At 37.6% G+C, this 26,834-nt stretch overlaps 2 protein-coding genes across 2 annotated transcripts in view; one reads left to right on the plus strand and one right to left on the minus strand.

The window, feature by feature from the left end:
- Nucleotides 1-5,140: 5,140 nt before the first annotated feature.
- On the minus strand, nucleotides 5,141-22,567 carry LOC145501562 (adenosine 5'-monophosphoramidase HINT1-like). The gene is made up of 5 exons (XM_081481016.1): nucleotides 22,449-22,567; nucleotides 21,964-22,068; nucleotides 10,651-10,820; nucleotides 9,582-9,614; nucleotides 5,141-5,342 (listed from the first exon to the last, which is right to left on the minus strand). Exons 1-3 carry the CDS (start codon nucleotides 22,524-22,526, stop codon nucleotides 10,656-10,658), a joined length of 348 nt encoding a protein of 115 aa, XP_081337142.1. The 5' UTR covers nucleotides 22,527-22,567; the 3' UTR covers nucleotides 5,141-5,342; nucleotides 9,582-9,614; nucleotides 10,651-10,655.
- A 268-nt stretch (nucleotides 22,568-22,835) lies between these two features.
- LOC145501155 (poly [ADP-ribose] polymerase tankyrase-like) overlaps nucleotides 22,836-26,834 on the plus strand; it is a 41,029-nt gene continuing 37,030 nt past the window's right edge. Inside the window, exons 1-3 of the mRNA XM_081480703.1 lie at nucleotides 22,836-23,696; nucleotides 25,338-25,509; nucleotides 26,168-26,477. Of these exons, the coding sequence (XP_081336829.1) occupies nucleotides 23,109-23,696; nucleotides 25,338-25,509; nucleotides 26,168-26,477 (1,070 nt within the window). The 5' untranslated portion in view covers nucleotides 22,836-23,108. The remainder of the gene's footprint in view (nucleotides 23,697-25,337; nucleotides 25,510-26,167; nucleotides 26,478-26,834) is intronic.

A 26,834-nucleotide genomic window follows, 5' to 3' on the forward strand; every position in this document is an offset into this window, starting at 1 on the left:
AACATTTATCCCAAAGTTTCTAACTCTTCAGTGTGTCTTCTACTTCCTAAATACTAAAATTTCTCTCCATCCATTTGGGCAAATATCATAGAAAGTTTTATGATATTTGTCCAAATGGATGGAGAGAAATTGTCAAAGACGCGAAATTGAAAACCCTTCAACGCATATAAGAGTGCTGACGTAATTAATTAAGACCACCCAGTCTTCCAGTTCTGGTCCCAACGGCGCCTTGAATACCTAGATGCTTGTAGTGACAAGAAAATATTGAGATTTGTACCGGACTTTGTATCCGAGTTACCACTAGACGGATAATAAATGGTATTATAATCCATCACGATTTCGCTTGCACGTGATCGCTCTAAACGCGTCACTTGTAATGCGTTTTTGATCATCGTATGTTAAAAAGCGCAATATAAATTAATAAATTATTATTATTATTAGACTGGATATGCCCCAGCTAAAACATAGATACCTCAGCTATTCCCAAATTTTGGCAGATCCCGCGTGATGCGAAAAATATTTCATGGATAATAACCACAATAGCCTCCAGTTGACTTTAAAAATATGCTCGGATATTTGTCCTTGGACATTATATCTTTTCCTCGAAGCTCAGTTATTCTTGAGCTCGAGCTCGAGATAATCGTACCGGACAAATATCCGAGCATATTTTCGCGCCAAATGAAGGCTATTGTTTATTTATTACAAAGTGGGTGGGCCATAGTTTGTCAGGCAACAAGCAAATGCGAATAGTGGCTTATAATATGGCTTTCATTAAGACACAAATTAAGTGTCCGTTACAACGAGATGGCTTTATTGTACTCGCCTAGATAATTAAAGGTAAAGAAAGGTTTAGCGATTTTTGAATCGCAAGAGCTACGAAATTGTGCGTTATAAAGAAATGCCAGTATTGTAATGGTTGAGTTAAGTTAATTTAGATCTCTCGGAAACCAGCTGAAGTACCACGATAGTCCTTTATTAGAAGTGCATTTTATATGGTCCGTCCATTATGGTACTGAATCAGTATAGATACTGCGTATTCGACTGTATGGGTAGTCATTAAATTAATTGGGAAAGGAAATGGCAAGGAGTGACGCAGCATAATTAAAGTGTAGCTATAACGTGCGTGTGGGCCAACCTCAAAATATATATATCACCAGTTTATTTATTGGGTCTTCTAAGCACGACTTCATTTGCTTAATAACGATAATGAAAGTTGACTCAAATATAAACTGCGCGTAGCAGAGCGTAACAGGTATCTACGGTAAGTTAGGGACCGTTCAGTTTTTATGAGGGACGGGGGGCTGGTGGGATTTGGGAAGCACGATTTAAAAATGCCAGTGAAAGTTGCATTCGAAAATAACAGTGTTAAATACTTTCAATAGCTACAAATGCTTTTTGTCGCCAAACGTTTTTTTTAAAGCAGAAGGAAAGTTTGTAATAAATTTGTATCCTGCCTTCTATGTTGATTCTATAGCAATTTTTTTGATATTCAAACATTATCCCATTTTAAAGTTTTACTAAAATATTTCACGTGACCCTCCCTTTTTCCCTTATTTTTTTGGGATGGCCCCCCCTCGAAAGCCATTTTTTTACGCATGGCCCCCCCCCAAATCCCACCAGCCCCCCCTACCTTATAAAAAATGAACGGTCCCTTACCTCAAATTATTCCGCTTCCGCTTAGAAGATGGTGTCCAAAAACGAGAGGTATTAGTGTCAATGACAAAACGGTTTCTCGAAAGAAAAAATAAAGCCACGAGATATAACTGAGTGGCTTTGTTTTTCACTCTCGTCTCTAAAGCTGTTTTCTTTTTGAAACGCACGAAAGAAACGACCGCTCTCGGACGAGAATTATCTCTAGCTCTGTTCTTCGCTCTTAACTGTGGACGCTGGACGAAACGAGCAATTGGAAATTTCCGTGCAAAGATAAGTTTTGGTTGGCCCTGAAAACGACGAAAATGACCGGAAATAAGTGTAAGGAACTGGATTGAGCAATGTTTCCTTCTTAAACCTTGGCATGTACAGGTAAACTTGAAGTCCGATACACTCTTTTTTTTTTTTCTTGAAGTCTGAACGTTCTAGATTTTTCTGCGATTTGGGCTGAAAACGTTCTCAAGATGTTCTAAAATTTACATGGTATAAAGGTCAACCAGCTTAATAATACTTCAGACTTTGTATCACCTGATGACTTCAATGGTATGGAAGATATTTTGGAACAGTTATAAATAAAAACTGCTGATTATAACAAACCGAGATGTGTGTCATGCAATAAGAAAACCATTGTTAATGTTATACAAAACATGCCCTTAAGTATTTGGGTCAATTTCACTTTTTTTGTTACTTTCATTTTATGCTTGTCATTTAATACATACAAATTAGCAAAATATAAACTTTCTTAATCGACTCTCAGCCTGAGGAATGTTCTTTATACGTTCTTAAAATTTTGGTTAGTCTCAGCCTCAACGTTCCTGTAAAAAAAGGTTCTTGTATAAAACAAGAGTGTATATGAGACTGCCATAATTAGTGAAATGAAATGGAGCAGAGCCTTGGGGTGTTGTCGTCGAGTTTGGAGATTATTAATTTATTCTCTGTTCGCTTCATTTATCCTTAATACCCAGCCTGGCAATTGGATCCAAGAGGAATGCTTCCCTTCCTTTCTCCACTAAATTTGACCGCAATGGCTTTTTGGTTTCAAGGGAAGAAAGAAGAAAACCTCTGGCAGTACATTCTGCTACCCTGCGAGCAAAGTCGTTTCGATCTCTCATAGATAGAGGAAAAGGATGAGGAAAGAGGACGGTGCCTTCCTCTTACCTGGCTTATCTAATAATATTAAAAATAATTATATTACTACTAGTAATGATTCTTATAATAACAATGATAACGATAATGGCAACGATAACGATGTTAATGATAATGATAACGATAACAATAATGCCAGTGACAACGATAACGACGTTAATGATAACGATAATGATAACTATAGTGATGCTAATGATAACAATAACAATGTCAATGACTACGATAATGATGTTAATGATAGTGATAACGATGACGATGTTAATGACAACGATGACGATAACGATGTTAATGATAACGATGACGATGTTAATGAAAATGATAATAACGTTAATGATAAAGATAATTACAATAATGACAATGTTAATGATAATGATAACGATAACACTAATGATATTGATAATGATGATGTTAATGATTTTTTGATGTTAATGATAATGATAACGATGACGATAAAGATAATGAGAAAGCTTATGATAACATTAATGATAATGATAAAGATAATGATAATTATAACGATAATGATAGCGATAAGGTTAATGACGATAATGATAATGATAACGATAAAGTTAATGATAATGATAACGATGACGTTAATGATAATTATATTGTTAATGACGACGATAACGATAGAGAAATGTATAAGTGCCTATGAAATAAAAAATGATTCTCTTTTTACTTGGCCTTCGTAGCTTGATAAGAAATGGCACGCAAACTGCGGTGATAAACATGGCAATAAAACGCATGTTAAAAAACAAAGTTCATTTACTTGACGTTTCGTATGTTTCAACATACATCTTCAGAAGTGACCGTTAGGAATAGAAGCAACAACTAAATTTCAATTTAAAATAAGTAACTAATTAACAATTACAATGACAGAAGCTGAGAAAAATTTGCATATAAACAATGTAAACTAATAAAGATATAGCTTTTCGCTGCTCACATTATCATTTAGGGTGGGTTTTAATTGCCTTATTAGCAGTCTCTTTTATCTTGCAATGTGTATCTGTCCGACCTTTTGCTAATATATCAAAGTGGTCCCATTTGAAGTTGTGACCAGTAGACGTGACGTGGTCTGCAATAGCAGAAGCATGACAGCTGCTCGTGATCGACTCGTGATCGCTTTAAAATGTTCAGTTTTTCTGTCATGCAATCTAAGTTTTGTTTTTCCAATGTAGAAATCCATACGAAACGTCAAGTAAATGAACTTTGTTTTTTAACATGCGTTTTCTTGCCATGTTTATCACCGCAGTTTGCGTGGTATTTCTCAAAAAATAACTGCTGCTTATTTGAAAGGCTTTTCAAAGTAAAGAAGAATGGCGTTTTTCTTTTTGGAATATCTTCTTTCGTTTTAGAGATATTTACATTTTTGTATCATGCAAACGAGGAAAGTGATGACATCATAGGTGGTTTCACTAAAACAGTACAACACTCAATCGAGAACATCGCTAGAAATATTAAAGCAGTGATCTTTAAACTTGGCACCTGAAATGTACATCACATTATGATGTTACTGATAATGATAACGATACTGATGATGATGATAATAATAACGAAAACGTTATGATAATGATGTCAATGACAACGATGACGTCAATCATGACGAAAACGTTCATGATAATGATAACGATAATGATGACACATTTACGGAGTGACTCTTCATTTGTGTAAACTTACGTACATTAGAATACCTACATGTGTTTCAGAGCGGAAAAAGTACTGCGCAGCCTCCTGCGCATCCCTAGCCCCACTTGAGGACTCAGCGACAGACTGCTTATAAGGTACGCGAGGATGTCGTTCGGTTGATTTATTTATACTTGGGCGAGCATGAATTTCTTTCGGCATTTCACTATTAAAGGCTCTCCCTGCCTGCTGAGAGGCTCTCTTGCTTGTATGTTCAGTGGTTTGCTTATATGGATGCAATATCTAAAGAGTGTCTGTGGAAAAAAAGAAGTGCCTTCGCACCGAAATTTCTTGTATTCCGCTGGAAATAAAGGGTACGGAAACTGTCTTTACGTTAATTTTGTCCGAAAAAGAATTGATTCCCCACGAAAACAATACACCAGGGTTCCATTAATGACGTGAAAATGTTGCTGCTCATCGGGAAAATAAGAAAAGCATATAAAGTTCGCAGCCTTTTTTGTTCACACGATTGACGAAATTCTCGCCATTTTATCAAACTTGGAGCCTGGTGCGGGGTCAAAACTCGGGCATGCTTATTACGTTTTTTCCGCTCTGAAGACAGCGAAACTGCTCGCAGCGTTCCTTTCTACCAGTTAGTTCCATGAAATACCCCTTTCGAGTGGCGCTAGTCATAACTACCTTCTTTCCACAAAGTACCACAAAGTAATCCAAAACGGTAACTTCTTTATTTCCTTATGTCCTATCTAAGTTGGTATTCCTTGAAAAAAAAAAGCTTCTACTAGACCTGTTACAACATGTATTGAACGAGTGTATTCCAGGGGTATTCTACAGTTCTCAGTTGTCTACCATGACATCCATTTACGCTACAGTACATCAGGAATTGGTCACATTTGCTGTTATCGGAACTGAAGATAGAACAAGAACAGACATTTCAATAAAAACTGGTACGGACTTTGTTATAACCCTCGGGAGATGCTCATTAAGGGTATCTCAATCCTGTATCCGGCTCTCCCGCAGCCTCGTTGGATTTTCGCTCTATTTTTTATCGTTGCTTATTCAGCTTTGTGACTATCATTTCAGTAGTCAGTTTTTTTACAGTGAACAAAAACCAGCCAACAATAAAGAACCAAACAACACTGGTAGAAACGTGTTGTTTTTGTAGCTCATGGCATTAAAATTGTAAGTACTCAAAAATACTCCGCTGCGCGTCGTACAGTGTATTTTCAGCTCTCTTCTCAGTGTTTGGAAATTACGTGGTACATTGAAATGCACATTGAGGACAGTTTTTCTGTGTGCCGTCATGACATTTTCGTATTACGTGATGTACATTTCACAACGTGTTTATCTTCAAGAGGACAGCTTATCGTGTCGAATGCGTCTAAAAAAACCGCTCCGAATTTGTCCTGATCATGTTTGTCTTCAGCCGATAAACAGCGGCCATGCTGATAGTTCTATGGCAAACAAAAAGCGCGGTAAACTTTCCTCTTGAAGATAAAAACGTTGTGAATGTACATCACGTAATAAGAAAATGTGGTGTCCTCACGTGGTGCATTTCAATGTACCACGTGATTGGTTTGAAACAAACTCGCAGCATCAAAAACGTTACTCTGAAGGCGGCAAAAAACGTCGTAGGCGTCGCAGTCTTCCTGGAAGAGTAGTATTGCTATGAAAGCTAATTGCTACAAAACGGGAGATAAGGAGGATCTAGCAAGCTGTTACTTTTATAATTGGCTACAGGTTTCGTGATCATGGTAATAACCAAATTCAAATGTGATCTTGGCTACAATTCGGATCCGTAGTGTGACTGGATCTTAACAGTCTATCTATTTTTTTTTTGTTTCTATAGTAATAGCACAACTCCGAATAGCAATTAAGCCCTCAGGACACACTTGAAGGTTACTATACCGGTGGAGCTGTCTCACGTCCAAGCGATGTAGCGCGTCCGTTTTAAACCCCTATATCAACTTGAAGCCCGTTGAGGAGGCTATCAAACTATACCAAATATTTTATGCAATAGAATGAATTGTCGAATTTTTCACGGCCTCTAATTGCAAGCGTCCGAATTTGAAAAACGCATCAAATTTTTTCTGTCCACACTACGCCGAAGGAATTCGAAAACACAACAATCTGAAATTGTCATTGAGGAAAACCCGGTCAGGGAAATAACACAGTGCTGGAAATAATTTTTCTTCTTTAACAGGACATATGTCCTTTCAAATCTTCATTTTGGTCGGACATCTTATCAATTTGACTGGACATTAATTTGCATTATTGATTAGCATAATTAATTAGCATAAAGAATTTATTAGCATACTGTAAAGATTTTCAATACAAATCATTCAAAACTGTATTTAAATGTGATTTATTTATCATTTATGATTAACTAGATGACTTTATCTACTAAATGACTGCACCAATCTCTCCTGGTTATCTCCTGATTATACGTTCTTCAAGCAAACCTAGTTTTCTACGTAGGAGCCCATCACTAGGACTGTGCAACTTCTCGATTATTCTTGTCCCGGTGTTTTCACAGACTGATCTTTTTTTAGTTTGAATTTACCACGAATTCAGCCCCCGTAGGAACCTCAGTGACCAATCACAAGCACGGACTTTATAATTTCACCGGAAGATTAGGCCGTCATGTCCACCTGAGGCCTCCATTTTTTCCCCTTACTGATGCGTGCTCATTTAGACAGGAACTGACTTTTTCGAGAGAAAAGAAGCCTTAAAATAGACCGGTCTGTAAAAATACTGTGACATATGCTTAGCATGGGAGTTGAAGGGTCCTAGTGATGGGCTCCTGACCAAAGTTGACTCTAGGGTACATACATGAAGGGCTAACAGCATATCGCAATGCACGTAATGCATAATAGGGCAATTTCTGAAAAGTACTTTATTTGGCAAGTACAGGAAAGATGAACACTTCTGCTTTATCATATGGCAGAAGCCCATAATGGGCTCCTGGATATGGCTCAAACTGTCAGAGTCAAGGGCCCAAAATTAAAAAAAAATGCTTGAGTAGCCATTTGGCGACTAAGTGATAAAAATCAAGTGGAATTTTATTCAGAAAAGAACTCAATGCATAACATTTGTAAAGAAAAAATTTCCAAGACTTTTAATTTTTGGCCGCTAATTTTGTGTATGCATTACAAAAGACACAATCGGTAGGCATACATGACGTACTTAATGCTCAAGGGTTTGCAATGCATTTTAGCGCGATTTCAAACACGATCGGCCATTTGCAAGTTTTCCGATGTGAGGAAATCCTTTACAGCAAAGCAAAAGGACAGATTGCTTTCTTTTCTTATGTTGAATGTTATAGAAGTAAAGATCTTTCACTATGTATTTCTGGAAGGACATAATGATTGAGAAAATAACAGTTGTTGATCGTCAACACAGAGAAACGTAGAGCCCATTATGGTAGCCTGTGAACGCAGACGTATTTTCGGTAGTCGATTAAACCAGAATTTTTGGTCGCCAAAGATGAAATTTTAGCCGCATGGGCGACCGTACCGGTCGCAACTACGAGCCTTTTTAATAATTTATATAACTAAATTTTATGGATGGACAATAGGTGTTGGTGAAATGTTCGGACATCATGTCCGATCATAATGTGAAATTGACCGGACATATTCAAGATTTTGTCGTACAATGTCCGATGACCGACTGTTATTTCCAGCCCTGTAACATGATTATCTTGACGCCAGACGCCATCGTTTTTTAAACCTGCGTTACCTCCGGTTTGAAGAGCGTTTTCGAAAAGCTCCGTTTTCGTGACGGATTAGTGGGAACGGCAGGTCTAACCTACCGTGGAGATAAAGCGTTGTCACTCTCATGGAGAAGAGTCATGCAAATTTACTGGAATTGTTGAATTTTTCTTGACCTCTAAATGAAGTGTCCGAGTTACCTTTTCAAAGCTACAAATCAAACGGAATTTTGTTTTTCGCTGATTTAATTTGTTCCTCAGTTTCCAGAACCAAAGCGCTTGAAAAACGTGTCTGTGTTTCGCCGTATTCAATTTAAGTGAAAAGTTACAAAACATTTTCGGAAGAGGAGACAAAAATATGGAGTGATCGTACACTCTGACTCGGAGAAAAAAATATTTAGAAACAAACAATTCGCAGACACGTTTTTGTTGTTTAGATGTCAAACTAGCTACTGTTCAAATTTGAGGGCCAAATAACAATTTCCCTTTGACTTGTAACTTTCAAAAGGTGATTCGGACGCTCACATTTAAAGGTCGTAAAAAATTCGACAATTCACGTCATTTCAAAATTCTTGGTATAGTTTGATAGCCAGCTCTATAAGCTTTAATTTGATTTTGGGGATTAGGTATGTTCAGTTTAAACCGGACATGCTGCATCGCTTGGAAGTGAGACACCTCCAAAGTTACCATTGACTTGCTTTACATACAATTTGTAACAATAGCCAGGGGTTTCGTTAAGTTTTCATGTACGACGGAAACCTATAGGAGGGTAAGCAGGCCGAAAAGAAAGCTTGAAGTGAATTTGTTACGTCCAGTTTTAAAGTACACAACTAGATGGGTTCTGACTTTAGAGCACCCTAGCACTTGTGTTGGGCCCCACCTTCTAATAAGACCCCAGCAATACCACCTTTTGCTTGAATCAATATCCTCCAGGTTAGTACACGTAAGTACATAAGAGAAAGAGAGGAAGACCCCAAAACACCTGGAGAAGAACTGTGGAGGGATAGTTGAAGACCCTTAAGCACAACTGGGGTATCATCTGAAAGCTAGTCTTTAGCGAACAGAAGTGGAAGACCTTTGTTGCTGCCCTACTCGCAAGCAAGAATAGGGGCAGTAAGTAAGCAAGTACGCGTACAAAACTGATATATGGAAACAAAAGGCACTGCTTGCCAAGGGGGGCCATTTAAAGTGTGTACAACATGACAAGACCACTTTTTGCTCATAAATGAACAACTGTCAGGTTAGTAAGACTAGTAGTGTACCTGTAAATCTTCTGACTTACATTTACATGATGTGCAGAACTGTACCATTAACATTAACCACATTTGCAAGTAATCAAGACAAAGGTGTCTCACATTATTTCAATAATCAATTTGTTATTATCAAGCAAACTACTAAACTCTAAAATATAGGCCAGGCTCTTTTTCATTTTACTAACCTTGGGTTCAGAGGCTAGTTGAGATGACAAAGCCTGAAAAAGAAGTACATGTACATGATTGCATGAAAAAAGAAAAAAAAAACAAAAAAAAACCACACTAAAACAGTACTTGGAAAGAATTTTAAAAGGCCCTTTGCAATTGGTGAGTAAATATGACCTCAGAGGTGCCAACCTGAAATGTTGAAAACTAAAAGATTCCCAAAAAATAGGCTAAATTACCAGCCACTGCAGAACATAATCAGATCTGAGAGAGTGGCGAAAATCAAGCTTGCCAAAAAATACATCACATATTCCAAAATAATTTATTTTTAAAGAAAAACATTAGTCTTTCCTTCTCAAAAAGTCTTACATTTATCATTCACTACCCCTAAATTACAAGGACATACATAATTCTTGATAGAAGCTGACTAAAATTTGATATGCACATTCCGACCTAGTTTGACAGACTTTTAGAATCCTTTTATAGTTGTCCAGGAATAACTCTGAATTGGGACATGAATTAAACGTGGTGTCTTCATTCAGGAAAATGTCACTGAATAGACAAAAGAAATATAATAATAAGCTTACCCACTTTAATTTAGTGTCACTCCCTGATTCTCATAAGTGGCTGAAAGCACCTTGTTTTGTTTCCTCTAAGTAACTATATTGCATTGTTATATCCTAATTAAATGCTACATGTACATGTATAAATTATGGTCTGCTTATAATTACATGTATTACCAATGTGCTTACCGAAATAGTTGTTCATGAAGTATAAGTTACAGATTTTCTACTTCAGTCCAGTCTTGAATAGGATATGGGTGAAAAATTTTTATCGGACAATGGTTGTTTACCATTAACCTAAATAGTTTGGAAATTTTGTCAGAATGTAAATTGTAAGGCAAATTTCGGTAAATTGTTTTTTCTTTTATAGTACATGTAAATGGCCAATCTGAACAGAACTCACCACCGGGCATATTTACACTGTACTGTCCATTTGCATAAATTGACCACGAAGTAGTTTCTCCGTGTAAATGGTAAACAACCATTGACATGTCTTACGTTGTAGATGTACACATTATCTTATGACCTTGACTAGCCTGGTGGCCAAGTCAACTGGCGTCCGCCCAAAACATGGATATGAATGTGGTACACCTCTTGGCCTCCATCTTTACCATCATTGATCACTACACGGAAGCCTTTAACCAGATTCTGTTCTGCTGCAACCTTTCTGGCAACCACGAGTAGATGGCCTAACAACTGCAAAACAAGGTAAAAAGAGATTTCATTCACACCAACTGAAAACAAATTGCACTTCTACAGTGTATTGAACTTACTTACTACCTTAGCTTGTAGGCATGTTTCTACTGAGTTACAGAACACTTTTTCTACAAATATATTTTGTCTGAAAGTACAGTGTAGGTCATTAATTGTCAAGCCAGGACCCCTTTTTAAGCTGACAAGAAGCCAGTCTGGTTGTACAAAAAAAAAAAAAAAAAAAAAAACCTCTCTGTAATGGCCACCTTGGGAACAGAGTAAAGTGCCTTTTGTAAGGAGGAGGCTATTATAGGGAGGTATTTAGGGACCCATGTAATACGACACCTTTGCTTCATGGGTTGCAAAACTTTTAATACAAAAAAAATGCTTTATGTCACATATAAATATGTAAAACAATAAATGTATGTATAAAACCCAAACAGAAACAAAGACCAACTATGTATGGTATGGAGCAAGTGTCCTGACCTTTTGCAAAGGTTCATCAGTCGATAAACTGACCATTGTCAAGGGGTTATTTTGGCTGTTGCACTTGTAGGGAGACTAAATAAGTGTGAATGTACATGTAAGGACCATTTGCTGGTGCAAAACATAGGCATGCAAGGCATGCAAGAGTTATTTTGTTTGTGAATTAAAATAATAAATGGTAAACAATGTTAGTGTTGTAAGTTGTGTTAGTATTGTTAAATCATAAGTTACATTGTATGTTACTACTGTAAGTAGAGTAAGTATTGCTAGCAATGTTGGTAATGTTTATTCTTAAAAAAAAAAGCCCCTGGAGATAGCTGATGGGTTTACCCTGGTTACATATGTTTTATTATTTATTAAATAGCAGCATTCAGTGGACTCTCGACAGTTATGAGAGGGGTAATCCAACAAGTTTGTTTGGTTATGATGTACAGTTGTCAAGGGACTTTTATAACTGGCTTAATGTCAAGATTCACACCAAAGAACAAACAGGCCCTAAATGTTGGAGCAAAAAACTCCCATTACAGAAAGATGTATGGACTAAGATCTTTAAATCACTGAGAAACATTTATAGGGAATCTAAACTAAAAGAGTTTCAATTTAAATTCATCCACAGAATGATAGTAACTATAAGAAAGAACTATTCAGATTATTTTGGTATTAAGGCAGATGATGAATGTCTATACTGTGGAGATAAAGATTCAATTGATCACTCTTTTGTCAAATGTACATTTGCCAAATTGTTTTCCCATAAGGTCTTGAACTGGTTCAACCACGTGAATGCATGCCAATTCTCTCCAACCATTGAGGAGACCTTGTTCGGTATTACTGCAAGCTCCCACGACACAACAATAACAAGGAAATTCAACTACACCACCTTATTTATGCGCCATCATATTTATTCAAGCAAGTCAAATAGCCTGGCAATCTCCATTCAGAAGTTTATCAGTAAGCTACTCATTAAATACAATCTTGAAAATTTGGATTAATTAAATGTTTGAGAATTGAAAAGTACTCCTCTCTCCTCAATGTATAGCATATGAATAGCATATGTATAGTCAATGTATAGCATATCCTCCCCCCCCCCCCCCCCCTCCAAAAAAAAAATGAATAAAAAATAATAATACGACCTAGGGGTACGTAATATATACAATTCATTTCTAAAACGATAGCTTTGCAATGTATATTAGCTGTAAATAATCTTTTTTTTAGGCGGTAGGAACTTCATCTTTTTTATCACATTGTAGGACATGTTAGAATTTTATTGTAACTGGAATATTGTACTGTAAGTAATGTAAGTATTTTGTCTAAGGTATTGTAAGTATTGTATACAATAAATAAGTACATGTATAATACACAATATTTGAAATTTATTGAAGAGGTTACAGTTACTTACATGTGAAGGGGTTACAGTTACTTACATGTTATTACATGTAAGTTACTGTGTGTTAAGCAGGTAATGTAAGTAGAGTATTGTATTGTTAGTAGTGTAAGTAGTCCTTAATGCAAGTAACAAGAATGTATTCAGTATTGTATCGCCAGCACAAGTAACTTGTATTGTAAGCAATATAAGTATTGTTTTGTAAATAGAGTATTGTAATGCGACCTGCATTGTAAGTAATGTATGAAGTAATTGTGTTTTGTAAATTAAAATTATCATTATAAAAAATGATGTACAGCTGTACAGCAAAATTTAGAATTTGTTTTGTCTTAGAAAATGTGACATCAAACCTACTTTTATCAAGGTTTTATTTTAAAAGTCGATCACTGGCTTTGTTTATTACAACTACATGGAACTGTTCCCAGCAAGACAGCTAAACATCATGCAGTCTGTACATGTAATACTAGCTAATGGCAAATGGCAGATTGGTGTTGATTCTGGATAATTTTTCTGACTCTGTATAACAAGAACCAATTTAATTATAACATCATCATGCAATAACATGGTCTTATTCTGTTGCCAGCAATGATCATAGTTATTTTTTGTTTTGATATTCCACAAAACCACTTCAACTTCATTGTCCCGGCTGTAACCAGCCATGATGAGAGTTGACCTTTGTTCCACTCCTGATGTCATCACCTTTGACCAAAATTGGCATCACTTATAATACTCAAGTTCTTAAGGAGGAAAACATCTCTCCAATGATACCCCTATTGGAGTGATTGGGTCACTAGAGCCTGAAATATGCACGAAAATGCTCAGATATTAAGAAAAGGAGAACTAGTGAGACAATCTCAGATAGTGCAGAGCGCAATTGATAGCTCTGGTACAGTAGTCCCATAAGTACTCACCCCTACTCGGTTCACTTCCGGTTTGTGTCTACCTTGGTAGTCTGCTACGGCTTTTCCCCTTTGCAGTGTGTATGTTTCAAGGTTGTATTTTCATTCAAGGTCCAAACATTACGCACAAATTAATTACTACTGGTGCTTTAAGTTGATTTTCGTTCATTTTAAATTCAACAATACGCTGAAGCAGCAAACGTGACAATTTAGCTCTTCACGCCAACTTTGTAACTTGATACTTTTGTTTTCCTCGCAAAGCCATGTAATATGAAACCCTTGTTTTCTCCAAAACATACGGAAGATGTCCTTGTTTTTTGGAGATAAATGAAAGAAAGTTAAATATCTGATGTCGTGATGAAGAAACGGAACAGAGACGATGTGTTACTAAAAATGCAAATTTTTACCGATGAACAAGAACTAATTTAATTATCAGATAGTCACGAAATACCACTTTCTTTTTCTGTTGCCACCTTTGTTGTTAACAATAAAACAATTCAAAATTAACACACAACGATATTGATGGCTGAGAAGCTTTTCAACGAAAAGTATTGAAGATAAACAGCGCTACTTGGCCGATATGAATGAGTCTCCTCAAAGACTGATTAAATTAATTTGCGCTTTCATTAGGTGCCACGGCGTCTGCAGCAATATTTGAGCATTTTCCTGGTTTCTTTTGTTACAAATTCACAATTTGCGGAGTATTAACGCCACTAACTTGAGAACTTTTTGGTCTCTCTTACAGACACAATTAAGGCAAGAAATAAACAAGTCGCTGAGGAGAAGCAATATATTTGAACTCTGACAAGCACACTATTGTAGATTGAAAACAGCAGATGATATTTGTTGAACCGACCTGTTTGTAATTCTAAAAGCTACGCAGCCACAGTAACGTTTCACTTTTGCAATAAAAAGGGACAACTGGCGCTACCTGAAAAATAACTGCCGTCCTTGGTCGCATGACACGATATATAAAATACTGCGCGTAAAGATAGTGTATAACACTAACAATGCTAGAACGCATGCGTCTTACATGTTGAGCTCTACCATAAGGAAAACCACTCAACATTTGTGCGTGATTCCGTATGCAATGTATCCTTCACCTAATATAAAAGCCACAAACCCTAACTAATCTACGCATGCGTTTAGGGCAAATTAGTTTTGTTCTAAGGAGAATGGTACCACAAGGAGAGCAAGGGGTTACCTGAAACAAATATATAGCTTTGCGATGTTCAAAGTTAAGTGACGGCGATGGAATGTGTTTTACGTAGAGTACACATGTACCTTTCCCACCCTACTCCCATTACTTCCTTGCCTCTAGACTAATTAATTAATTGAAATTAATTAATTAAACAAACATTAAAGTTTACACCTTAGCGCCATAGGGCCATAGCGCCATAGCGCCATAGCGCCTTAGTTCCTTAGCGGCAGGCAACCCCCATAACCATCCCAATAGTGCACTCTGCACTAAAAAGGAAAGGCAAATAAAATAAAATAAAACAAAAAAATAAAAAAAAAATGAAAGGCCTAAAGACCTATTTTCTCATCCAAAAATTTTGAAATTTCGATTTCTGTGCATGCCCAAGCAAAAATGTCGTAAAATGTGACGTTGTTGGAAAGAGAGGCATGCTGTAATGTTGCAAATACCTTTTTTTAGTAGATTGCAGCTAATTTGGCTCATACCCAGACTGAAAATCTCCAAAATGTCCAAAAAATTTGTTTTTGGCAAAAAGTTCCAGGAGTCAATGGGTTAATATTGATTTCAAAACCCACTTAAATTCATGAATTTATAGAAAAGGACAAACCTTTTAAGTTTCAAAGACAAGTTTTGACAAATTCTTCTGTCATCTTCAGCTGATTGATGTACAAAGTGTTAGAAGTAGAATTTAAAATAAGTAGAAAAATGGTAATTCTAATTCTATGTCCGACGCTTTGTACATCAATCAAATGAAGATGACAGGAGAATCTGATGAAACATGTCTTTGAAACTTATAAGATTATTGAAAACTTTTTTTGTAATCCGATCTGTTGCTTTTTAAGTGAATTTTCGGTGACCTCTATTCACCTTCATCAGAGTTCATCAATTCATTATCAAAGTTCCTTACTGCTCACGCTACAACCCTGCCCTTGCTGTCGTTTTATTGACTTTTAAATCAATGGCAAGTAAGCAAGAGAGATTGGTTTCCTCTTGTTGATGGCGGTGTTGTCCAAAGTTGAGTGCCATGACTCCAGGAAAAGCCTCTTTTGATAGTTGTTGACACCACGTTCAAGGATCTGGGCATCTCGTGGGTGGATGTTGTGATCCATGGACCCAGCATGCTGCTTAATTGCTGACCCCCTGTTGCTTGCACAGCCTGGATCATGCTTGGCCCCGCGTGAGCTCTACGAGCGCTTGCTTTTCCAGACATAAGTGAATGTGCAGTCATGGCAGCTAACTTTGTAGGGCACTTTGTAGACGATCCCTTGGACCCGGTCCATCATAAAAGATTTGTTGTTTTCTTTACACCTGCTTTCAGTTTTATGTGCATAGGCGACATCTTTTGACCATCTTTCAACATGCTATGTAAACCGCTGAAAGACCGTTTAACTGTGAAACTGGCAATTTTTCTGGTTATTGACAGAAGAAATGACAAATAAATGATAATTACCACTGAGGCAGATCCAGGGGTGGTTTGGGTGGTTCGGTCGCACCCCTAAATGAGATGAAAACTTGCTTAAATAGGTGCGGTTCCTGACAAGAACCTCTGTCGGCAAACATCACTAACAAATATTATTGTTAATATTTTATCTTCTGAAAAAAAGGACTAACTTTAAAAGAGCAAAAATTGTTTGATGAACGAGAGTCTTTTCCAGGTTTCAAATGCCTTGCTTAGTCAAAAATCCGTTTTATTTAAGCACTTCCTTCTTTTATTTGTCTACTTGGTAAAATAACATGTGACTCATACTCCAGTCAAATTCTACAAGTACATGGTGCCACAAGTGGCAGTTTTTCTATTGACAGATTTCACAGATTAGGCACTGTAGCTTAGGCCAGAAGCTAAGCCTCTTTGTTGATCAGCTCATCAGTGAGTTGTGTAATCGTTCACAAAGATTTTGACTGTCAGTGGCACACGAAAGCCCAAGGAAAACCACTATTCTCAAAGGAGTCAGTGTTTAATTTGAAGTCTGTCAGACTTCTGTCAGAAAGACAGCAGCAAATTAATCGATTTTTTGGAAAGCTAGCATGTACATGTACATCATCAGGAAGGTAAGCAATACTGTAAAATACATAAGCATAGTCCTTGTTTAAATAGCTCAAAACAGAGATGATTTCAAAGATATTAAACAACCAACATTGATCCCTCAAAATGCTGGAAATTACGCTTCAGAGAACCTAAATAAGTCTCATGGGGAGGGGGGGGGGGGGGGGTGAAGCATGGGTTGGACTCATTAGAAGGGTCCACCTTTGTTGGACAACTCTCCCAGCCCCCCTTTACCAAATCCTGGATCCCCTATTACTGACCTCAAATGGCTGGAGAAGATTGCAGACTTTGCATGTTTCCCAATTTGCGGGATAATTCAAACGATTTTAGTGAAGTCAATCGGTTCTCAATACAGTCGAAGCTCTCTTAACAGACACTCTCCTAAGCGGACAGCTCTACTTACAGCCGCCTTGTGTGAGACCCCATTTTAACTCCCATACAAACTTTCTTTCAAACATTCTTGTGAGCGGACATTCCTGTAGGTGGCTACGGACACTTTCAGAGATTACAACTTAGACTTTTTCTTTGTTTTTAAGCTCCCGTAAGTGAGCACCCCAAAGAAAATCCTATTAACAACCTCTGTATCTTGTTTTTATCAATCAACTTCACATCACCGTTTGTCACAATGATTTTACAGTAATTACAGTACCATATTTCAGTGTTTGTTTTGTCATCATCCATATTTTTTTGTATTTCCAATACGGTACTGTAGTTGTTGTTAGCTGGACAAGCTCCTGTAAGTGGCCATCTATCCCCTACACCTCTAGTGGCCACTTACAAGAACCATTCTCGTAAGCAGCCAGCTCCAGTTACAGACACTTTTTTCACATCCCAAGGGTGTCTGCTTACGAGAGCTTCCACTGTAGTGACTTCCAGTACAATTGGGCTGCTATCACTTTTAATATTCCCAAGCTGATGTAAACTTTCAAAACAGTTGATTTATTTCTCCCGGAATGATGTTCTGATACTCCTACACTGTAACTTTAGTTTGAAAATGTCAAATAAATCCATCTTTTGTCATTAAAATTCGAGTTTGACTGTAAAGAAGTCAGTTGTGCTTACATTTTTGGCATAGGCCTGGTTAGCATGGAGAAAAATGTCACCTATGCACATGAAACTGAAAGCGGATGTAAATTCTTGACTTGCCTGCTATTATCAAGACCATTTAAATGGGAAGACATTATTGAAGGTAAACAGCCTTACGTAACTTGAGACTTGACACAACCAGACACATGAAAATCTGCCATGAAATCTGCAGAGTTTCCCTTTGGGAAGTTTCCTTGTAACATTACCCTTCCCAACCCCCGAGAGCCTTTTTGGTGACAAAGCGTCAGTTACAGAAAAAGTTTTGTCACTTTATGAGAGAAGTACTAAGTTTACCTCTCTGAAGTGCACAAGGAATCTGTTTCAAAATGAAAGAACCACTCTGCTGCCTCAAAGTCTAATCTGATTACGTTGTGGTTTAACTTGCCACCATGGAGTCTTCAGGAAGTAATAAAAATGTAAAAGTAATTTATCGTGATACCTCTGCTTAGCTAAAGAGCTACTTTACAGGAAGCCCACTCTTAGAATTATAACATAATTTCAAAATAAATTGTGCAGGAATATTTGAAGGGTTTCCATATACCACAATCCTTTACTAGAAATCTCTGCTAAAAATTCTCATTTTTAAGGTTACAGTATACCTTCAGGGGTGTCTCGTGCGCAAGCGATGTAGCGCGTGCAGTTTAAGTTGTAGATACCTAAACCCCTATATCAAATTAAAGCTTATGGAACTGGCTATCAAACTATACCAAGACATTTAAAAGAAAATGAATTGTCGAATTTTTCACGACCACTAAATACGAGCGCCCAAATCACCTTTCGAAAGCTACAAGTCAAAGCGAATTTCGTTTTTCGCCAATTTAATTTTTTCCTCGGTTTCAGGGCCCAAAGCACTTAAAAAACGTGTCTGCATTTTGGCATATTCAATTGCAGTAAAAAGTTACAGAACATTTTCGAAATAGGATTAAAAAAATGTGGAGTGATCGTACAAAAATTCCTCTCGAAGAAAAAGTATTTTGAAATTAACAATTCCCAGACACGCTTTTGTAGTTTATATGTTGAACTAGCCACTGTCCAAATATAAGAGCAATTGAACAAAATCCCTTTGAGTTATAACTCTTTAAAGTGTCTGCTTCAAGTGAAAAAATTTATTCGAGAAAACAGCGCTAAAAAAAATTTTATGCTTCGCAAACAAACTCCACCCACAAACGCCTTCAACTGGGTTCTCAGATAACTAAGCCAATCAGTGCAGGGAAAGTTTACTACCGTTAACCTCCTGGTGAAATTTACGCGCGAATCTCTAAAAAACTCTTGTGTTTAGCAATGCGCTCAAGGAACCGAAGGCAGAGAGATAATTTTTCTGTAGCTCGGTTTTTCTTGAAGCTGGTCTGGCAAAATGGGGAAGACTAAAAAGGCTACGAACGCTAGAGTGGCTGAGCGAAGGAAACAAACAAAAGAAAGCGCAGAGAGCGACTGTGTGTGGGCAACTGTGCATGGATAATATTTCAAATGGTCTCAATGAGTCCGACGATTCGTCGATATCGGACTCATCAGAAGAGTCTCTGTCAGCATCTCTGTTATTGCTGTCAAGTTCCGAAATTTTTACAGAACCTTTCTTTTCTCTTACCACGAATATTTGCCTGCCTTATATGATAACTATAGCTTCATCCGCGTGGCGAACTTTCGCTTCTTTACTCATTGATGTATTTTCATTCGTTCTTCACTGTTTTCGCTTTTTCGAACTGGTCCATGGTTTAAACGTGGTCTATGTTTACTTATAACTTAATAGAGACATGCCTAATACCAAAAATGCTGGGTAGTCAGAACAGCAATACTGATCAACTGAGTAGTCAATTCGTGACATCCATATAGGTAATTCCCGCGAAAATCGTCTCGGTTGATTGCATACGCGCCATAGGGCTGTCAATCAAGAGGTAAACTTTTCCTTCCGGTGAAAACGTAAAACCGCCATTTCTCCGCCAATATTTAGCCTTTTTCAAATTTTTTTTTCAGAAATTAGAGATTATTCTTCAACCACTATTTTGACCCAAAAATCCAAATTTGAAGAAAATTGCCGACCCGAAGGTATACTGTAACCTTAAGAATTGCCATTAATACAAAAATTTCCTATTATTGTGCATGCCTGAACTTCGACAGCATTAACAGCAGCAGTTACAACTGTCATTCTTTGTCAGACATGTGAAACATTTGTAACCCACAATCAAATTTTCAGTTATTTTAGGTTCAATTGTAGCAAATTACTTTTTTATTCACAATTTATTAAATTCCAGCTTTTTCACCGTTTATTTCTTGGAGAAAAACTAGACAGAAATTTTGTAAAGTTCTACAAAGTTAAAACAGTGGCAGAGAAACAGATGAAATAAACTAAAACTGGGTTCATTCAAGACCACACTGCAGATAAACAAACTGTTCAGACAATCTATCGACCCTCATAACATGTTTCTAGGACAATGAATTAATGTACAAAGATTGCCAGTTATTCATCAGACAAAAGTTTTGAATTTGATAAGCCCAACATGTACATGAGGAACCCATGTTAGTGCAGTGTTGCAAATTGTTATTTTTAGCAAATCAAAGAGCACCAGATATTGTCTCGCAAAAGTAGCATTTTGAATTCTACCTGTAATGTGTACGCTTTAAACTGGTTAAAACTTTTCAAAACATGTATTTTTAATTTATTCATCCCCAGTTGTGGACATGCACTGTTAAAGCTGATCAAACGATTCAGTGGTTGTGAGCAGAGGTTCCCTCTAGTCTCTCAGCAAGCAGAAAGAGAAGGAAATCTCTGTCTCATAGGGTACTGCAAATGATTTACCAGGTTTAGCTTACATGTACATAAAATTTTTAATTTTTAGGTCACGTAAACTTAACAGGCAAATTCTATAAAATGACTATGCTATTGCTTTATAATGATGTTATAATTAAATCAATTCTTGTTTAATAAGTTCATAAAGATGTACCAGAATCAACACTAATCTGCCATTTATTACCATTTGCCATATGGTGTGTTACTTAAAATAATCTCCCTTACTATTGCTGACTCCATCTTTTGAACTCTTCCATTGCAGCCCAACTAATAAACAAAGCTACTAGATGAATCATTAAAATAAAATTAGGCTTGATGTCACATTTATTCAAGGAAAAAGTTTTGTCTTAGTTCTTTGAACCCAAAACTTCCTGCTGCTTAAGTTACCATTACCAATTTGAGATTGGCAGGTACGTTATAAATTCTTTTTGTTTTATTTTTGTTTTTCTATACAAATTCAGGAGTTTTTGAGAGATGCTGATGTAGATCTGTATTCTTTATTAATTCTATCAAGTCCTACTGTACTGTAAACACTAAATTAGTTAAGTGGGACTGGGACATTAATTTGTTATTAAATCTTTTGTTTTTCTATGCAAATTAAGGCATGGTCAGGCCTTTTGGTTAGTACACTTCTCTCTGGATCGAGTAGTCCAGGTTCGAGCCCTGGCTGGGATATTGTGCTGTGTTCTTGGACAAGACACTTTACTCTTGTAGTGCCTCCTAGTTTTACAGTTCGTTCTGTATCCTGGAGGAGATTAAAGAATCTGTAATTCTGCCAGCTGTGTCATTTTGTTTTGTTCTGGATCGATTCTGGAGTCTGTTTAGTTAGTGAAAAGTCACCAGTAATAAGGGACCTAAAAGATACTTGCTGGGACCTGAAGTATCCTGTAGGAACTTCAAGAATGCTTACGTTGACCTGATGCAGATCCTCAAGGATCTTTGCAAGGACTTGGCAGGGACTTGAAAGAGCTTTGCAGGTTCCTACAAGATCTTTGAGGAAATGGATGAAGATCTTGCAAGATCCTCATGAAGATCCATAAAAGATCCTAATAGAGATCTTTAAAGATCTTGTAGAGTGTTTCACCAGGCTGGTAGCACTTGGCTGATGTTCAACTGTAGTCAGACAGAACACTATAGGTTTCTTGGTACTCATGTTATTGTTGAGTGACTGTTGTCTATGAAAACTTAACTACCCTTGACCACCCTAGAGGAGTAAACTGGCACAATCTAGTTATAAACAAGCTGTTTTACATGTTGTCTTACTTACTTGTTCATCTGAATCATCTGCCTTGGACAATTGAGGTATTGGCTTCTTTGGAATAACCAGGAAATGCACCGGGGCCTGGGGATTAATGTCCTTGATGGCGACGCACTGTTGACATTAAAATGATAAAAATATTGTACAGCAATTCTGCAAAATTTTAAGCTTAAATTTGCTAAATGTACTTTCACTTTTCATCTCACGACTTCCGGATCTTACTATATTTTTATCTTTGTTCCTTAAAGGACTGAACACTGTCAATGTTTGTGAAGCCGTATTAATTAATTGACGTAGGACCACTGAATGGAATGAAAACAAGTAGAAATAAATGCCATACCGTCTCACGTTTAACTTAATTTAAATTTCAATTGAAACGTGGTCGATTCTGAAGTTTACAAAGTCGGAGAATAGTGAGAGTAGTATAAGCTAGCTTTTACGCATTTTAAAGCTTAAAGTTACCATATCAAAAACGAAGAGCCGAACTGCAATACCTGGTCATCCTCGTGGAGGAATTCTGATGGTATCTCTCTCCGAATGATCTTAGAGAATATACTGTCCCCTTCCGCCATTTTGAATACAGACCACCACCCATGATTCCTTACAAACTAATCAGACGTCACGTGTTGGGGGCGGGGGGAGGGTGGGGGGATCACAAAATGCAAAAAACAACAAACAAAATAATTATGTTTTTTGTGGTTTTACGTGTTCCCTTCTTCAGGGGTATTTATTCTTTTTGCTTGGGAAAGTCCAGAACGGCCTACTGATGTGAAGAATGGTTTTGTGTTGTACCAATTTCTGCAAGTCAGTGTTGTGACATTAATACCGTGACACTTGTCACGGTGTTTGCACAAACTGGAACCAGTGCTTCTCCGTGCGACGCTCCTGCCGCTCGTGGGAGTTGAATGGCCTTGAATGGAAAGCGGAAAGCCAGCTTTGCAAATCTTTAATTGGAAAGATCGGGCTTGCCCAGAACTACAACCTACGCTTTTTAGTTTGTATTTAACATAAAGCTGACTACAGTTGTTTGTGTGGTCACTAGATTTGCTATAAAGAGAGAGGTGCACAGAGTGAAGTTTCACAAAGTACATCGTGCTTCAGAGTTGAGTTCCAAAGAAGTAAGCTCAATTCAACCAAGCCGTTCCTAACAAACGATGTCTCTGCGAACTCGCCTTCTAAGAAAACAGTCTTCTCTAGCCATTCTGGTGGAGCAAGAACGAGAAACTTGCGAATCTGCAAGCCGTCCAGCATCCGAGGCTGATCTAACAGAAGATGACCCTCATGAGATGGACGATCTTGAAGAAGACATCGCACCAGAGGAATTGTCAAACTTGCCGGACGAAGAAGCTTTTCTTGACGACAAAGGCGACAGTGATTCCGAAGGAGGCGATACAGATGTGCCACTTTCCAGTGAAGACGAAAATGAACCTGTGGAAGTTTCAGTTGGTCCAGCAATGAATAAGAGGTCGTTCTCCGCGTTCGTTCGCGAAGGACAAGCGCGCGCGACCGAAGAGGATCCTCCAGTCAGGCTTTCTCGCCGGCTGATGTCCATGAAGAGACGTGGAGTGCTTCACGCACCGGTAGAACTGACTGAGGAGTTTGAGTTTTATGTTGGTGACTTCTTAACTGTTCGCGGAGAGGAGGACGATTTCTATGTTTGTCGTGTGTTGGAAGATGTCCCTGAAAGCGCGACCAGTTTCAACGTGGCTTGGTTCAACAGAGTCGATGAAAATGTGTACGAGGTGGGATTAAAACGACTGCTTTTATTGTAATCTTTCCGATTCTTTAATAGACTGGTATCGTACGTAAGTGTTAATTGTGTACAGTATATATTCAAGGGAGAAAAAGACTCGCAAATCATCCTTTGTCAAAAGATTGAAAGAAGTCAGACCTCATAAGCTTGTTAAAAGTTTTCAAGAGTAGTTGTTAGTGTTTGAGGCGCGTTTCACCAGCTTTTTGAAAAGACTGACGGCGAGAAATGTTCCAGAATTGCTTATAAAAGATTGTCGAGCCCGGATTTTCTACAGTTGCGGTAAACAAAGGTTAAACGGATTGCGTGAATTTTTTATTGCGTGACATTGCCACACCCACAGTTGAAATATGGTTCTCTGATTTGTTTTCGTCATTTTGCTCAGTAAATGACTTTCAAAGGCAATATCAGAGTAACTTTGACACTCTGTGGGTCAGAAATTCTGGCTTAGCTTGTTATTAAAATGATTATTGATAAACACGCCTTGATTATTATTATAAATGCCCAAGTTTTTCGTAAATTATTCTATTGCTCTTCTGTTTGGAGCAATACTACTCAAGCTAATTTGGACAAGCTCCAAGCAGTTCAGAATTTCGCTTGTCACATTTTGCGCGGCACTAAAAAATTCGATCACATAACTCCTTTGCTAAAAGACTTGCGCTGGTTACCAGTCAGGCAACAGCTTTATTTCCATTTTGCTGTTCTGGTTTTCAAGTGCATGGCAGGATGTGCTCCAGAGTATTTGACATCTAAACTTGTCAGAAGATCCGCCGTCTCGACAAGGACTACCAGGAACTCTCAACTTTTGAACATACACTCTTCCGCACTGCTAGCGGTCAAAGGACTTTTCAATATAGAGTGACCTCTCTGTGAAATGAGTTGCGGCCTGAACTTAAACTCTGTCCATCCGTGACGGATTTCAAGTGCCTACTCAGGTGTAAGCTCCTTAATGACTGTTTTATTTAATTGTTATTCCACGTTTGTCTTCTTTTTAAGTTATCATTGTTGTGTTTGGCTTTCTGCGTTTTTAAATTTTGTAATGTAACATTGACTCTGAAAAGCCCCGTGTGGACGAGCCAATAAAGTATGTATGTATGTATGCATTATCAATAACCAGCTAAGCCAGGGTTTCTGAGGAGGCTAATTATTATTAACCTCCTCAGATTTTTCATAGCCACAGTGTACATCCCTGGGTTTTAGTGACCTACAATGTAATTCCTCACTGTTTTACACGTATATGCTCGGCTATAGTTATCAATTGGTTTTACCCAAATTTGGTTGATTCACAGTTCTAGGGGGTACAGTACACCTTCACTCATGCAGCGCTTTACTGAGCAAGAAAAGGGCAAGTGTCACACTACCTCTTCCCTTGTTTGAGCAAGAAAGAGTGCCTTAATTTTTGAGTCCTTCTTTCTCATACAGGAAAGAGTGAACCTTCACTTCCCCTTTCTTATCCATAAACCCTTTTTCATGTCGGAAAGGACCCAGTTTCATTCCAGTGGTTCTTTTTTGTGAGCCTGAAAGAATCCATTTTTACACTTTCACATTACTCTCCTTTTGAGAACTTGTAGATGTGCCACACTACTTCATTGCTCAAGAATATTGTGCAGACAATTTTGAATCAATATTTTAGGTTTCATTTGATGATGTTTGCCACATGGATTCTGTCATTACGCGAGTGGCCATGTCAGAGGTGGAACCTGAAAAGTTTGCTATCTCCAAACCACACATTAAACAAACTAAAAAACTGTTAAAAGAAGCTTTGGCTGCTGAAAGAGGAGAAGATGATACCATGGAAGATGAAGGTACCGTGTTGTGGATGTAATTAGCTAAACTATGGAGACTATAACAAGAGGCATTTACTATAAAGATCCAACCATTGTAATGAGTCCAGCAACTAGATTTATATTCATAAACTTAAGGGTACTACCATTTTTGAATCCTGTAACACACATTTCGTGGTATTCTCATACAGATCTCATTTAATAAGTTTATATTTTATATGTTTAATGTACGTGGAAATGAGGAAATTCTGTATCAGGCCACGTGTCCAGTCTCGCTAGAGCTCCCATTTATGTACAAGTCATGTATGTATATTCTAGTTTCCTTGGTGTGAAATTACTAAGGGTACATTTCTGCTTCCCTGATTGGGTGTTAATATTAGTCCATTGCAGAATTTCCCTTAGCAATAAATTTTACTATTTCCCATTTATAAACTTGGGTGGAGAGAGGCACTTTGGGAGTAAGGTGTGTTACCCAAGAATACAACATAATGATGCTGGCTAGGAATCAAACACCACAGCCACAGGTGTGGCAGTGGTACAGTTTCACACCAGTTGGACCAGTAGTCCCACTGGACTCAAATGCAGACTTTACCTAACTAGTATACTATAATTATGGTATGGCAAACTGCTAACCTGAACTATCAGTTGTAATGTTCTTATAATTGTGTGTATAATGTAGAGTCTGAGAGTGAAGAGGACGCTGCAGATGAGGAAGAAGAAGATGAACCTCCTGCAAAAAGAACACGCAGAGGTTCCAGGTCTGCATCCACTCCCTCCCCAGCAAATAAAGGTAAGAGAGGGCAGAGGAAGAGTGTGACTACACCCCCAAAGAGCCCAGGCCGGAAGCGAAAACCTGCTGAGCCCAAGGCAAAGAAGGAGATAAAGAAGAAGGCAGTTGCAGAGAAGAAAGATAAACCAAGACGTGCAGGAGTGCTGATTCCTATCGAGAATATAGAGTTGCTTGAGAAAGATCCAACATTTGAAACCAGGTTTGTTTCATTCCAGCTAGTAGAGATAAAAATAAATTTAATAAGAGGAGGCCGATAATGCAATACTTCCCATATACTTCTGGCTCTTTACAACTTTTGCTGAGCGACATACATGTATTAACAGAAGAAAAGTATTGAACTGTATGCAGCGATGTAATTTTAAGTATACTATTAATAATTTTTTAGCCAGTTTTCAAGAAGTCACGCCAAAACTGAACATTGACCAAACATAGGTGAAAATGTTTGTTCTTAATAGAAAACGGCATTCTCTTCTTCCATGTTTCAGAGAAGAAAATTGACAAAACTAATTTTCGAGTGCTTCTTTTGAATGAACCATATTGAAAATTTATGCTAGTC

The sequence above is a fragment of the Orbicella franksi genome, chromosome 1, assembly GCF_964199315.1.
Source record: "Orbicella franksi chromosome 1, jaOrbFran1.1, whole genome shotgun sequence".
NCBI lineage: Eukaryota > Metazoa > Cnidaria > Anthozoa > Scleractinia > Merulinidae > Orbicella > Orbicella franksi.